The sequence below is a fragment of the Mastigoproctus giganteus genome, chromosome 8 (assembly GCF_048544385.1).
Source record: "Mastigoproctus giganteus isolate SK-2022 chromosome 8, ASM4854438v1, whole genome shotgun sequence".
NCBI lineage: Eukaryota > Metazoa > Arthropoda > Arachnida > Uropygi > Thelyphonidae > Mastigoproctus > Mastigoproctus giganteus.
The window spans coordinates 18739514-18756241 of NC_143582.1; the positions used below are offsets into that span (position 1 = coordinate 18739514).

The window sequence follows — 16728 nt, forward strand, 5'->3', positions numbered from 1 at the left end:
GTCGGGGTGCCAGCAGAGAGAGAGAAAGAGGAAAAAAAAAAAAAGTGAGAGTGGTAATCTATCCTGCACAGAGGGAGAAAGAAGAAAATGTGAGCCAAAGCTGCTCCTAGTTCCAGGGCAGGACCCGGAAACAGTGCAGAACGCAGGTTTGAGGAAAAATAAAAAATAAAAATAATAAATAAAAATAACAATAATAAATAAATAAAAATAAATAAAAAATAAAAATAATTAAAGAATAAATAAATAATTTTAATCCCACACCATGGCTACAGTGAAGAGAAATAAATCGGGTGCCACCAGAGAGAGAATGAAGAAAAAGAAAAAAAAAAAAAAAAAAAATGGGAGAGTGGTTATCTATCCTGCACAGAGTGAGAAAGAAGAAAAGGTGAGCCAAAGCTGCTCCTAGTTCCAGGGCAGGACCCGGAAACAATGCAGAACGGAGGTTAGAAAAAAAAAAAATAATAAATTAATTAAAAAAAAAAAATAGTCAGTAGAAGGGGTGACTTTCAGTTGGCAGTGGAATTGTTAATGATCGGCATTTCCACGTCGGTGATTGACGATCAGTGTCCTCCTCCTCCAGGCAAATACCTCAGCTGCAAAGGTCTGGAAGGCTTCGAGATTGTTTTGGGTACATATCAGTTGATGCAGATCTGCTGGTGGGAAGTCCTGGATCTTATTCTGGAGACGGTTTCTGATGTCGTTGTAATGTATACACTCCAGAAGCAAGTGTTTCCAACTTTCACTTTGTCCGCAAAAGCAGTAGGGAGTGTCGATGAGTCCCAGTGTATGCAGTTTCTCATTTAGAGAACCGTGTCCGGTAATGAGAAAGGAAGATTCGAGGCTGAGGGAGAACCATCGGGCGTTATTTTTAGTGGTTGCAAAGGCTACCTCCGGAAGAAAACTCCGAGTTACAACCCCTACAGTAGAAGAATCCCATCTGGTCTTCCATACATTGAAGAGTTTATTGAGACATCGAGATTTCTCCTGCTTTATATCTGTAGTTAGTGAGAGTTCTATATCCAGGATCGTTGCCGGAATACCTTTTTTAATTCGATAGCAGAGCCCCTTGTAGATTGTGTAAAGGTCGAGAGGGAGGGTGCCTGCTATAACTTGGAGAGCTGCTGTAGAGACTGTACGGCAGATTCGATGGGTTGCCAGTAACATAGCTCTTTGTATAGCATTAGCATTAGCATTAGTAGAGGCATATGATGCAAGAAAGCAAGCTTATTCAGCATCAGCCAAAAAAAAAAAAAAAAAAAAAACAACCACTACTCCCATTTCACCCCTCAATTCGTTCGAAATACCTGTCCAGCTGAGCCTTAAATTCGTTTAGGCTATCAACTTCAACAACAAGCGATGGAAGTCTATTCCACAAACCAACTGCCCGCTGGCTAAAGGAAAATTTCCGCACATCTATCCGACATCCGTCCTTCCTCAATTTGAATTTATGCCCTCTCAGGTGATTATTCTGAGCAAGAGGAAGAATTCCATCGGCATTGAGCATGCTCAAGCCATTCAAAGCCTTGTACACCTCTATCAGATCACCTCGGCGATGCCTAGTCTCCAGGCTCTGTAATTTGCAAAACTTAAGCCTTTCTTCGTAAGAGCAACCCTTTGTTCCATTCACTAATCTTGTTGCCCTTCTCTGTACTCGTTCCAGCAGCTCTACATCCTTCTTGAAATGAGGCCTCCAGACCTGTATACAGTACTCAAGGTGTGGCCTGACCAATGCCTTATACAAGGGAATAATCACATCCCTGTCCCTGCTAGAAAAATTCCTGTATATCATTGACAAGACACCATGAGCTACTCTTGCAGCTCGTCTGCACTGCTCAGAGAACTTCATATCTGCCTGCACAATTACCCCCAGGTCCTTTTCATTCTCTACCACTGTCAGCGTAGTACCACAGAGTTGATACGTTGATCTGGGGTTACTGTTTCCCATATGTAGTACTTTACATTTGTCAATGTTAAACTTCATTTGCCACCTCTCAGCCCATCTGCTCAACCTTTCCAGATCCTGTTGCAGCAGCATAGTATCAGTAGTGTCCTTAACAACCCTGCCAACCTTTGTATCGTCTGCAAACTTGGACATTAAGCCTGATACACCATCATCAATATCATTTATAAATACAGAAAACAACAATGGACCCAACACTGAACCCTGAGGAACTCCACTAATAACATTAGTCCACGTTGAGCAGTGTCCATTGATTACCACTCTCTGTCTTCTGCCACTCAACCATCCCTTTATCCATAGCAGCAATTTGCCTCGAATGCCACACTTCTCCAATTTGTGCAGCAGTCTTCCATGCGCAACAGTATCAAAAGCCTTTCTAAGATCCAAATATATAATATCAAAGTTATTCCCTGCATCCAGTTCTTTTGTGACTACATCATAGTATCCAATCAAATTGGTCAGACAAGACCTGCCCTTAACAAACCCATGCTGTGTCTGAGCTATAACTGAATTCTTGTCCAGATGATCCTGCAGTCCTTCTTTAACCAGTGCCTCCATTAATTTTCCTGGAACCGAAGTTAAACTAACAGGTCTGTAATTACTTGTGTCAGCCTTTGATCCTCCTTTGTGAATTGGGGTTACATTTGCACATCTCCAGTCCATGGGTACCTCCCCTGAGTCCAAAGAAGCTCTCATAATTATGGCTAGGGGTTTGCTTACTTTCTTTGCTGCCTCGTTTAATATAACTGGATAGATCCCATCCACCCCGGGTGCCTTTTTCATGTTTATCCTCAACAATTTCTCCTCCACTTTCCTCTCAGTTATTAGAAAATCATCTAGCTCACTGCCAATGTTTACTTCACCTACGACATTCCCCTTCCTGAATAACTCCTCATGTGTGAATGTAGATGCAAAATACTCATTTAGATTGTTAGCCACCTGAGCTGGATCCTCAACTGTTGAACCATCAACATCCAGTGGACCAATCTGATTCATCCCTTTCCTTCTTGAGTTTAAATAGGTAAAGAACTCTTTTCTGTTTTTCTTTGCATCCTTTGCCAAGGATTTCTCATAATCTGCCTTTGCCTGCCTAATCTCCTTTGTGACTTGGTTACAGACCAACTTATATCTATCATAGGCTTCCACGTCACCCATTAATTTGTATGTATCCCATGCATTTTTCTTCTCTGCCATATGTCTCATTAGTTCATCTGACAACCATTTAGGCCTGAACCTTGAACAATATTTCTTGGTTGGTATGTAAAGCCTGGTAGCTTCCAAGATTAGTTCCTTGAATGCTTCCCATTTTGAATTTGCTGTTGGTAACATCATCAGTTGGTCCCACTGAATAGAATTTAAATACTGTCTCAGACCAGCATAGTCTCCTTTACGAAAGCAAAAACCCTTCCCTTTACCTCTGATGGTAGTTACCTCCTTGAGTAAATCCCACTTCAGCACACTGTGATCACTGCCACCCAGTGGTTCATTTATCTGCAGATTCCTAATGCATGAAGAATCACTACTGATAATCAGATCAAGAGTATTACTCCCTCTAGTTGCCTCCCGAACATGCTTGTGTAGAAAATAATCATCCAATAAATCCACAAAAGCCTTGCTAGTGTGTGAGTGACCAACCCACAAATTCCAGTCAATATCTGGGAAATTAAAATCCCCCATTATAAGACTCTCTGATTTACTGGCCCACTCTATTTCCCTGTACAGTATCTTATTATACTCATCAGAGTCATTAGGCCTATAGCACACTCCTACTCTCAATTTTGATTTACCTATGCTTATGTCACACCAAACTGACTCAACACTGCACTGTCCAGCGATGTCAACTGGCTTCACTTCCTTGGATTTTATGTGTTTTATAACTAATAGCATAACCCCTCCTCCCTTCCTATCCTGTCTATCCTTTCTGTAGACGTTGTACTCCCCAAATTCCAGTTCTGCATTCCTTATATCTGTGTGACACCACGTCTCTGATGTCCCAACAATATCTGCCTTTGATGTTTTGAGTAATACCTCAAATTCATCAAATTTATTTACTAAACTCCTAGCATTAGTGTACACGCAAGTATACCTGCACCTGTTTCTATTCTTAGCTACCCTAACACAACCCATGTGTTTACTTGTACCACAATGACTTCCAGCAGTCTCTGAAATATCCTGCATCTTGTTTTTCAGGCTTCTGCTCATTCCAATAGAAGCAGTGCAAGAATCTCTTTCACCTCTGCCCGTGGCTACTGTTAATCCATTAGTCTTTGTCTCCCCCCAAGCTAGCAGTTTTCCGACCCACCTAACACTGCCTCGATAGCATCAGCAAATATTCTTGCACCCTTTCTATTTAAGTGTATCCCATCCCTGTAGAAGCAATCTCTCCTGTTAACAAGTACAGTCCAGGCTGAAAAAAATTCTACCCCTTGAGCCTTGCACAATCTTTCCAGGGCCGAATTGATCGACAAGGCTCTCATCATATACTCCCTCCTATCGTGTCTGGGCAGAATTGCAGACACTTTCAAATTCAACCCTACTTCACGGCTTTTTTTCAACAGTGACCTGTACTTGTTAAGTAATTCCGCTGGTCTCCTACTCTTAATATCATTAGTGCCAACGTGTACAACTATATCACCTTTTGTGCCCTTAAAAGATGATATCTGCTCTACAACGTCATCAACCTTTGCCCCTGGCAGACATACCCTGGTCCTGTTCCACCTATCCTTTTTACAAAGCATGTTCCCCGTTTCCCTGACAATTGAGTCACCAACAACTACTAGTTCCTGTTGGACCAGCGCATTCTGCCTTGGGGGCTGCCTCTGTGTTGCAAGATGACCAAGTCCAAGCTCTGGTGTTGATGTGGGCAGCTGAGAGCTTGATGGGCCCCTCAATTTATTTCCTTCGAGGGCATCCACCCTGTCCTTCAAGGTCTCATATAGGCCCATAACAACGCCGAGTTGTCGCCTAAGCTATAGAGTTTAGCTTTTCTTTCATCTTAATGATGGGAACTCTGTAGTAAGCTCTGTATATAAGCCAGAAACCGAGGATTGAAGGAGGACACCCGACCGATAGATGAGTGGTTTTTCTTCGTCTCAGTTCGTTGTTAATGCTCGCGAAATAGTCTAGTTATGTACGGGCGAGAAGAATGAAGTGATTGCATTTCGTGTAACTTTTTGTTGTATTTTTAAATTTTGTTGATTTGCCGTTCCTTTTCTTTCGCGAAATTTCCTTTTAAATTACCTTCTCCCCTTTTCAGCTATATCCGACTTATTCAAATGTCACGTGACATTTGAATAAGTGACATTTTTGTAACTTGAACTTTTAAATTTATTGGATTTACCTTAGCGTGCCTCGTGTTTCCAGTGCCGTTAGGTACATGGCACGGGGTGACACGGCTGGCACGCAGTGCGTGTCACCCATGCCGGCTGTTTCCGTGTGGTAAGGAGATCATGTGACAATGGGTGGAGTCAACACGCGTCAATCACAGCCGTCTCGCCGCCATTTTGAAAGAGGTACCCGTTTCTGAATTTCTACCAAAAATTAAAAACTCATCTGTGACAGATAATTTATTTTTATTTATTTATTAATTATTGAGTCTGAATATTGGTTTGAAACATGAACACCATTTGGCTACAGACTGTATGTATTATATACACAGAGGATGTATATATTATAATACATTATAATACAATATATATATATATATATATATATATATATATATATATATATATACAGTACTAATAATTTCTATTTTCAACAATAAAATCGTTAAAAAAAACAGCTCAAAATTTCAAAATTACGTTTGTGCACTCTTCTCCTTATAATTCTATTTTTCTGTACTGCTACAAGTCTATAATGAACTCCAACAATTTTTTTTTTAAATGTTTGGTTGTCTTACGAGAATATTCGATTTTTTTTTTTTTTTAATTAAAAAGTGCAGTAGGTATCCACAACTACACTACAATACGGTAAATTATAGACTATATAATAATAATAATAATAATAATAATAAATGACACTATTATACCACATGAAATTATTTTTAAAAAATAGGATTATTAAACTTATATAGAATACAACCTTAATTTCTACATTGAATTGTTAGCAGATGACGTTTCAGGATTCTTATCGAAACCCATCATCGGACCATAAATCCTTCGGCTCTCTGGACACAGCCACAGAGTAGTATCTTATTTCTCTGTGGACACAGCCCCATCCTACATCGTAATTCAATTACCAAATTGAACTTGCAACGAGTAATTTAATGTCATTTAATCTATTTAATCTGACTAACCACGTATCGTTCTCTTTCTACAAAATTAACTTATTGTATATACACTGGTGTGCAAAACTTAAGGACCAACACTATTTTTAAATCTTACAACCACAAAATCAAACGAAACCGGCGTGGCGATTTGCATAACTGTAGCCGTTCATCAGAAAGATGGTGCACATGCAAAAATTTGAATCGTGATGAGAGGGCTCACATAAACAGATAAAAGCAGCAGTTCAGCAGTTAAGTGCAATTTACCGATTGGTGAGCACTGTTGTTACAGACGTTCGATTGGTTTCATACAGTGCTACAGACAACGAAATGACCAGTAGACAACATCTGGATGACTTTGCCCGGGGTCGAATAATTTGGAAGGTCGAAGTGCAAGGAGTGTGGCTGCAGAGTTCGGTATCGCCCATAGCATTGTCTCACGTGCGTGGTCAACCTTCAGAACGACAGGTACAGCTGTTCGAAGGACCAGTGGTAGTCGTCCAAGAAAAGCAACACCCAATGATGACCGCTATATACTTCACAGGCCAAGAGGGACCGACACCAGACAGCGGGATCCATTGCAGACCAGCTGCACAGGACGCAGGATATCGCGGTTTACTGTGGCCAGGAAACTCCACAAAGGTGGACTGTTTGCCGACGGCCAGTACGCTGTGTCCCTTTAAAACCTGCCCATCGGAGACACCGTTTAGAGTGGTGCATCGAACACAAGGATGGGACAGCAGCTCAATGGGATAAGGTACTCTTTACTGATGAGAGTAGATTCAGTCTCAGCAGCGATTCTGGACGTCAGCTAATCTGGCAAGAGGTTGGCACACGATATCACCCATCACTGAAAGGGATCGATATGGCGGGCGAGATGTTCTCATCTGGGGAGGCGTTATCTTCGATGGACGTACACAACTCCAGATACTGGAAGGCGGTACTGTAACCGATGCACGCTACTGTACTGAGGTAATCCTTCCCCGTGTGCGTCTGTTCCGATGTGCCATTGGCCCGAATTCGTGTTTATGGATGAAAACTTCACACCCCATCGCACTGCAGCTGTTGATATGCTTTTGGAAAGTGATGAGGACATTGTTCGTATGGATTGGCTTACCCGTTCAACCGATCTAAATCCCATCGAATGCATATGGCACGCTCTGGGGAGACGCCTAGCGGCACGTTCACACCCACCAGAAAATGTTCACCAGCTGAAGATGGCGCTGACAGAGGAATGGACGATGTTACCGCAAGAACTTATCAACAACATTGTTCTAAGTATGGACAGGCGGTACAAAGCCTGCATCGACATTAGGGGTGGCCATATCTCCTACTGAGGACCACCTCTTCCCATTGTTCCATCTTTGGCAGTGATGCATCTGTATCATGGCAGCCAGTGCTATGTTGCCATTTTTGAATAAAGTCCCTCTGTACCGTTTTGTTTCCGTCGTTGTGTCGGTGTTGTTTCCTTCATAATTTCTGTACCTTGCGAGGTTCCTTTGGTATGCTTTTCCAATATCCAGGCCACTCCTATAAGAAGCTACAGGTGAAAACATGACTGGTCCTTAAGTTTTGCACACTAGTGTACAATAAGTTAATTAACAACAAGTTTTAATAAAAAGCAAAAATTTTAAAACATCTATTTCTTCCATTTTCCGGTTTTAAGTCCGAGACTTTTAGACGAGCGTGTTTCCCCCGGCGGTGGCATAATTGGTATCAGTCTTGTCTGAACATCAGACATGGAAAGAACCCAGTTGTACTATCTATCTGCACTCTGCGTTTATTTAATTAATAAATCAAAGAGACACCACCGTTGGTGGGTTCATCCTATCATGTCGATCAGTCTGACAACAAATACTTTTCTTTCTTCTGTGGACAATCATCTGTTTTCATACATAGCTTGCGAAATTTCTCTCCACAAAATTGCTTTCAAACCATATTACTATATTCCTTCGATCTCGTATCGTACAGAGCTGGACGTTTTTCAACTTCACCAATAAAGTTTTCAATGTCGAACATATTAATCAATCTTAAAAACGAAAAAAAAATACAAATAAAAAGGCGTAACCCCAACGCGTACTGGAGAACAGTGTTGGATTAAGGCACAGACTAGCAGGGTCGTTGCCCGGAACGCCAAATTTTACAAATCATGAAAAAAAAAAAAATAAAAATATATATATATATATATATAAAACGCACCCGGTTGCGTTATATCCGCGGACCCGCCCTGACATGTGACATGTGTTGTGTCTTATGTAAGACGGCCCCTAACCGTTAATTCATCTCTACCATGGTTCTCTCTGATGACATACAAAACTCTGTACAATGGCCCAGGGGCGGATCGAACGGTTCCCCAGAACAGGACGCCAAAATTTAGGGGGTGCAAAATTCACTGATTTGAAGAAATCTCGCACAGGGCGCTGATAGACCTGGGACCGTTTCTGAATGGGCGAGATATGAGTGTGTGTTTGCGTAGTGTGTATGTTGTGCCGCGGACAGCCAAACCAAATTATTATTTTTAGGCCACCCGAATAATTAAATTAATCTGCCATGCTGTGTGTCTTATGTCTGTTAATTGCGTGTGTTCTATGGTCGATTTGTCTGTTTTGCCAGACGAAAAACCCTAGTTTCTGGGGGGGGGGAACCTTGCTATCTACGCCTGAGACCGAAGAACTCAGCCATGGAGTGGCTCAGTTCGTCGGTCTCATGGTGTAGATCAACTCTCGACTATGGTGTAGATCAATTCCATTAAAGTTCCTTGCCTCATCGACGGGATTCGAACCCGGGCCTTTTCCACTCGATGACGATACTACTGTGCCATCCGCGCACCCGCTAGTCAGCCCGCGGTGTGAAACACGATCTTTAGTTTACCTTAATTCAACTACTATGGTAACACAGATGTTGCGTGCAGCCGTATAAGACACGGCAAACACGATATCTAACATTAACATTAGTAAAGGCACATGATGCAAGAAAGCAAGCTTATATAGCATCAGCCAAAAAAAAAAAAAAAAAGAAAAGATCTAATTTCACCCATCCACTCGCTCCAAATGTTTGTCTAGTTCTAACAGGTCCCAAAGTGCGCGAAATTTATTTCAAACAGCGTGAGTTACAGTAACATGTCGACGTCGGATGTAGCAGTAAAATTTTTGACATCCGGCGCACCTGGCGGTTGATGTGTTATGTTCGTGTGCTTAACGCATATTGTGTTGACCTCTTGGACACCCAGACGAGCATCCAGAAGCACCTTGGAAAGGTGCTTCTGGATGCTCGTCACTGCCATGGGAAGGTGAACCATTTCCGGTAGACAGGACTCTTACGATCTCAGAGCGTTAAACAAAAAAAAAAAAAAAAACTCATCAATATCACAATCAGTCTGGAGCAATCAGGAAGGATACAATCAACTATATACCAGATGGTGTAGATCAATTCCGAACTGTTTGAAGCTGACTCTTCCTTAAATCAAATGTTCCTTTGGCAAAATCCTAAAATAATCGAAACTTCCTCAGATCTGACAAACATAATCATTCCTGGCATTTTAGTAAGCATTGTAGTAAACAGAATCTCACTAATCACTATCCTGACACTATCACAGATATTGCACTCTTACAATATGGGTTATCAACTTACTTTGGCTCTGCAGAAACAGCCGGTGTTTGTTAGCCCTAATGCCAATAGCTTATCGTTCAACGAAACATGAACCTGTTATTAGAAAAACGACTGTACACTAGGTGTGAACCAACTTTTCACTTTTTTGTTACATCTGGAATAAACTACTTAGTTATCCTCCCCGGGACTACAGTATCCCATCTTGTCTATTACAGATTAATTAGCGTTAAACATCTAAAACAAGCCAGTGGACATGGCTGGACAATTCCATGTCGAGTCAGTTTGATGTGACATAAGCACTGGGAAAGCAAAATTGAGAGTACCTTATAGGCCTAATGATTCTAATGAGTATAAGAAACAGAGTCGGCCAGTAAATCAGAGTGTCTTATAATCGGGAATTTTAATTGCACAGATATTGACTGGAATTTGTGGGTTGGTCACTCACACACTAAGCAAGGGTTTTGTGGATTTATTGGATGATTGTTTTCTACAGCAGTATTTTCAGGAGGCAACTAGAGAGAGTAATACTCTTGATCTCATTATCAGTAGTGATTCTTCATGTATTAAGAATATGCAGATAAAGGAACCACTAGGTGGCAGTGATCACAGTGTGTTGAAGTGGAATTTACTCAAAGAGGTAACTATTATCATGGGTAAAGGGAAGGGTTTTTCCTTTCGTAAAGGTGACTACGGTGGTCTGAGACAGTATTTAAATTCTATACAGTGGGACCAACTGATGATGTTACCAACAGAAAATTCAAAACGGGAAGCATTCAAAGAATTAATCTTGAAAGCTACTAGGCTTTTCAGACCAACTGTGAAATATTGTTAAAGTTTTAGGCCTACATTGATGTCAGATGAACTATTGAGACACATGGCAGAGAAGGAAAATACATAGGGTACATATAAATTAATGGGTGACATCGAAGCCTACGATAGATATAAGCTGGTCTGTAACCAAGTAACAAAGGAGGTTAGGTAAGCAAAGGCAGATTATGAGAACTCTTTGGGTAAGGATGCAAAGAAATACAGCAAAGAATTCTTTACTTATGTAAACTCTAGAAAGAAGGGGATGAATCAGATTGGTCCAGTTGATATTGACGATTCAACTGTTGATGATCCGTCTCTGGTATCTAAAAAACTAAATGAGTGTTTTACATCTACATTCACCCATGAGAAGTTATTTAGGGAGGGAGAAGGCCAAAAGTGAATTAAACTCTGGCAGTGAGCTAGATGATTTTGTAATAACAAAAAGCAAAGTGCAGGAGAAATTGTTGAAGATAAACATAAGAAAGGCACCTGGGGTGGATGGGATCTATCCAGTTATATAAAAGACTCAGAGAAGGTACCCATGGACAGATGTGAAAAGGTGACCCCAATTCACAAAGGAGGATCAAAGGGCGACACAAGTAATTACAGACCTGTTAGTTTAACTTCTCTTCCAGGAAAATTAATGGAGGCACTGCTTAAAGGAGCACTGCGGGATCATCTAGACAACACTTCAGTTATAGCTCGGACACAGCATGGATTTGTAAAGGGGAATCCTTGTCTGACCAATCTGATAGAATTCTATGATGTGGTCACAAAGGAACTGGATGCAAATAATAAGTTTGATATCATATATTTGGATCTTAGAAACGCTTTTGATGCTATTGCACATGGAAGACTGCTGCACAAATTGGAGCAGTGTGGCATTGAAGGCAAATTGCTGCTATGAATAAAGGGATGGTTGAGTGGAAAAATACAGTGAGTGGTATTCAATGGACACTGCTCTTCGTGGAGTAATGTTATTAGTGGAGTCCCCCAGGATTCAGTGTTGGGTCCATTGTTGTTTTTTGTATTCATTAATGATATTGATGATAGTATATCAGGCTTAATGTCCAGGTTTGCAGCCGATACAAAGGTGGGCAGTGTTGTTAATGACACTAATGACAGTACGCTGCTGTAACAGGATCTAGAAAAGTTGAGCAGATGGGCTGAGAGGTGGCAACTGAAGTTTAACCTTGACCAATGTAATGCACTGCATGTGGGAAGCATTAACCCCAGAGTAAGATACCAACTGCTTGGTACTACACTGACAGTGGTAGAGAATGAAAAGGACCTGGGGATAATTGTGCAGGCAGATATGAAGTGTTCTGAGCAGTGAAGATGGTATGCAAGAGTTGCTCATGGTGTCTTGTCATTATCCACTTGAATAAAACAATGGTCAGGCCACACTTTTACTGTTACATACTTCTAAAATGGAGGCCTCATTTTAGAAGTATGTAGGGCTGCTGTAACGAGTACAGAGAAGGGCAACAAGATTAGTGAATGGAACAAAGGGTTACTCTTACCAAGAAAGGTTTAAGTTTTGCAAATTGCAGTGTCTGGAGACTAGACAGCTGCGAGGTGATCTTATTGAGGTGTATAAAGCCTTGAATGATTTGAGCATGCTCAATGCCGACGGGATTCTTCCTCTTGCTCAGAATAATCGCCTTAGAGGGCATAAATTCAAATTGAGGAAAGACGGTTGTAGGATAGATGTGCGGAAGTTTGCCTTTAGCCATCGTGTGGTTTATTGCTGGAACAAACTTCCATCTGTCGTTGTAGAAGTTGATGGCTTAAAAAAAATTCAAGGCAGAACTAAACAAAAATTTGGAGCGAGTGGATGGGTGAAATGAGAAGGGCTTTTTTTTTTCTTTTGGTTTTTGGAGAGAGGGAAATCTTGCTATCTACACCTTGGACCGACTAACTCAGCAACGAAGTGAAAAAAAAAACCCTTTAAATTTCTTTGCGTCATCGACGAGATTCGAACCCGGGACTCTTCTACCCGGTGTGGGTAGGACGGTGACGATACCACTTTGCTAGACGCACAGACAGCATAGGTTCATCTGTTGGAATAAGCTTAGACAATACTGCTCCAATTTAGTCTTCCTAACTTGTAGACCCTCGTGTGTAGCACAGTTGGTAGGATCGCCGTCCTCTCCACACCGAGTGTAAATGACCTGAGTTCAAGTCCCACGATGACGGATGGGAATTTTCGGACCTTTTTCACAACGTGGCTGAGTTAATCGGTCTTAGGCAAGGGTAGCGTGGTTTTTTCTCCCGGAAACTCGGATCTTTCGTCCAGCAAACAGAAAATCGACCTCAGAACACAGCAATTTACAGATAATGTACACGAAGCAATATGGCCTTAGTTTCTGATTCCCCTAAAACCCTATGACAACTACAACTCATCCTATAGTTTCTCTCTAAAATCGATATAAACTGTATTAAACACGTCCCAACTCCGCGATTTCTCTCTGGATATTTTATATAACAAATCCCAAGGATTAGAATTACCCTGATTCTTTAACACGACCAGATGTCACGTGTGTGGACAGTTATAGTCTCCGAATTATTCTTTAAGAACAGTTAGTTATAATGTAACCTATTTACCTCTTGAGAGGACCAATTGCGATGACGTTCGTACTGCCCCCTAGACCGATATACACATCTTCGCAACACTGTTAAATCTCGGGACTACCAAGGACATTGCTTTGTCTACTAATTTTCTTCTAAGCAGACGAAATCAGAGGAGAAAGAAAAAACCAGCATCAAAAAAGGACCAATCTATTGTTTTAAGCGAAAATCTAATGAAGTTCGGTAGTCGTTTTGACTGTCCAAGGATGTAAAAAAACTTCCTACATAAAAAGAAGTAGCACGATATGTAATCCGGTCTTATCTGCCAATCACAAATTTCATGTTTGACTCAGCAGTTACAATAGTGAAATCTTCTTTAGATCCTCCCATGGCACCACAAAATATAGATAACTGTGATTAGGTTTATTTATCACGTACATATATAAATTATGACAGTATAAATTCCTGGAGGAACATTCTCATATATGATGTTACATTGTGCCATAGACTAGATTTTGCATTGACATCAGTACTGTAGTAACAATAACGTTATTAGGTTTTAGCATAACTAAAGCATACTGGAAATCATCTAAAGTTTTATTAAAGTCCATAGACGGAGGACAATATCAGGTCCAGCCCTAAGTGTGTGCAAGTGAAGCATTTGCCACAAGCGCCGCTTAAAATAGCCGCTGCTAGATGCGCTACTGCACATACAGTATATGCGTATTAAGTTATGATATGAATTAGGTGCCGTACAAGTTTTGCCTCAGGTGCCACAAACGCCAGTGCCAGCCCTTGCATAAACTGTAAACAATCACAACGTCTAAGTCTATTATTCACCACTTTTCCTGTTTTTGGATTGTCCTGTACTGGAAGGATGTTGTAACTATGAAGTCCTCCAAGTCCTGCCCATTCTGTGTTGCCTGTCTGAGGTAAGTTTACCAAAGTTATGATTTTGCCATAGTGAGAACCTGCAGTTAGTATTCATAGATACCAGGATTTTACTGTCAGGTAGGAGGGCTTCAGCTGCCTGTAAGTATTGTAGGTCCTATGTTTTCATCTGGTTTACAGTACATAGACATTACATGAAAGCTTCCCGGAGGGGAAGTGATTTAGGCACAGACTACCAGTGGATTGCATAGATTACGATTTCAGTGATTGTAATGCTAGAATTTCTTATTACCAAGGCAGCCCACGTGGTGTCAGTAGTGACCTCAATAATCCTCTTTGATCTTGGGTATCCTTGAACCCTCCTCCATGGGTGTAGGACTATTGGATACAGGCTATGTCTATTCTTGTTCTTCCATTTTGTTTTAGTTGATCTACAAATTATTATTATTATTATTATTATTATTATTAGCTATATGGTGCAAGGAAGCCTGAGGCTTATGCTGCACCGCCAAAAAAAAAAAAAAAATTCCCCAGTTACCCTAAGAGAAAGAGAGAGAGAGAAAGAGAAAAGTAAAAGAAGGGAATCACCAAGAAAGAGAAGAATGATGATATCCAGCTCAGGACCCTGGGTGTGCCAAACCCATACTCACCAGATGTGAGCCCCTGGGGTTAATATGTGCTGGCTCTCTGGGCATTTAGTTGCAGCAGCTTCAAAGCTTGATGATTATGAGGATTTTTAGAACTGTTCATATTCAACTTTCTGTTTTGTGCAATTTCACTGCCTTTAAATAGCTTGGGCATTTAGGATCCCTCACTGAATGGGCAAAGGCAAGTCCTGCACTCTTGCAATTTGAACATTTAGCTACCTGTGTCTTTTTGAAGCTGTTGAAATCATTCACCATTGATTCCACTAATAACTTGATTGCTGAAAAGAAGTGCCTTAGCCTCCATTTACAGCAGATATGGCAAGATAGATGGGCTAACTCTACTAAAGGAGATATCACTAGGAAATTTACTCCACATATCAACAAGGTATATCCCAAGTCTCCTTCATGGTTCTCTCCCGGCCTGTACACAACTTTCATGATAACAGGTCACGGATCCATCAGAGCGAAACTCTCAAGTCTTGGAATTATTGATGATTCCATCTGCCATTGTGGAGAGTTGGTCTCACCTAATGTATGGCTGCCCTTTGCATGAGGACCTTCGCTGCATTCTGATTACCAGAATTAACTTCAATCCAAAACTCCAGGAGCATTACTTGTTGGACAGCGACAGAGAGTACAAGGCCTTTTCGCAATATTGCCAGGAGCTCTTCACAAGAATAAGATCCCTACCGCTGGAACGAATGTACACCTGATTAACTCGTCTTGCCCAAACTCAAGCTGGACCGTCAACGACTACCGTCGTTAATGGGATGGGACCTCTGTTCCATGAACGACAACACTGTTTTGGACTTTCCTGATTTAGGCTCTTTACAAACTGTGATATTATGCAGCTCTGCTGAATCAATTTCAAGTTAGACTGTCAATGACTACCATCGTTATTGGGATGGGACCTCTGTTCCATGAATCACAACACTGTTTTGGACCTTCCTGATTTAGACTCTTTACAACTTGTGATATTATGCAACTCTGCTGACCCAGTAACCAAATGGACAGAAGCCCTGAAACCGCCTCCAAGTCAGACTGCAGTGAACATACATCTCTAATTTTGACTTAACAAAAGGGACAAATCCGCGGTGAGACCCGTACTAGTGACACAGTCTAGTGATAACCACACACTTGACGACCAGGCCTGAAAGCTCCGAACTCGTAGTGACAAGTATACATCACGTGGGACACATTAGACTCTGAAAAAGAAGACAAGATGGGACGGGACACAGCTCAGCTGCTGCCATTAAGCTTTCTTTGCCACGCTCCCTTGCGGGGTTCTTTTTCTCCACCACCCAAGCAGCGGGAGGTTACCCCTGGTCGCCTGCCCCCTCGCCATCCCTCTTTTCCCTGTGGTGGGGCATGGGCCTGCTCCACTGATTTGGGGAGTCATCTTCTCTATGGACCCCTTATCTCTGTCTTTTCCTCCAGCCTTCAGTCTCACTCCTCCCTTCTCTAACTTATAACCAGCGTCTGAACCATCTCTAAATTGACTGAGCCCTACACCCAAAAACTTAATAACAACATCAGTTGCATAATCAGTAATCCTTTTGACTGATCCCTATCTGTAGCGGTTTTTTTTATTTATTTTTTATTTTCAGGTCCTAGGCACTGAAATCTCAGGAAATTAGGTGGCAGGACCTGCCAGAGTAAATAACTATAATACTGGTGTACCTGGTCTGTCTCCACCACGGGGCAGAGTGTGGTATTTTTGTTAGTGAGGCTGCTTCGTATGTGGTAAAAGCCGCGTCTGCGTTACAATTTTTTTAATCCAAATCTGATCCATGTTACTTGTTTAGCCCATGGGTTACATACTGGAAGTTGGCAAAGGCAAATCGGGAGAATTTTGGTGAAATTAGCAAACTTATTTCTATTATAAAAAAGATTTTGTCGAAAGCGTCTTCGAGAATAGCAATTTACCTACTTTTCCTCTCACACCTGATCCTGTTCTCACAAGATTGGGAACA

General features: G+C 41.3%; 1 protein-coding gene across 1 annotated transcript in view; it reads right to left on the bottom strand.

Moving 5' to 3' along the window:
- LOC150081308 (uncharacterized) overlaps positions 1-16728 on the bottom strand; it is a gene marked incomplete at its 3' end in the record, with an annotated part of 152467 nt that overhangs the window by 45591 nt on the left and 90148 nt on the right. Inside the window, exon 8 of the mRNA XM_090380156.1 lies at positions 8171-8256. Coding sequence (XP_090236282.1) covers positions 8171-8256 — 86 coding nt within the window. The remainder of the gene's footprint in view (positions 1-8170; positions 8257-16728) is intronic.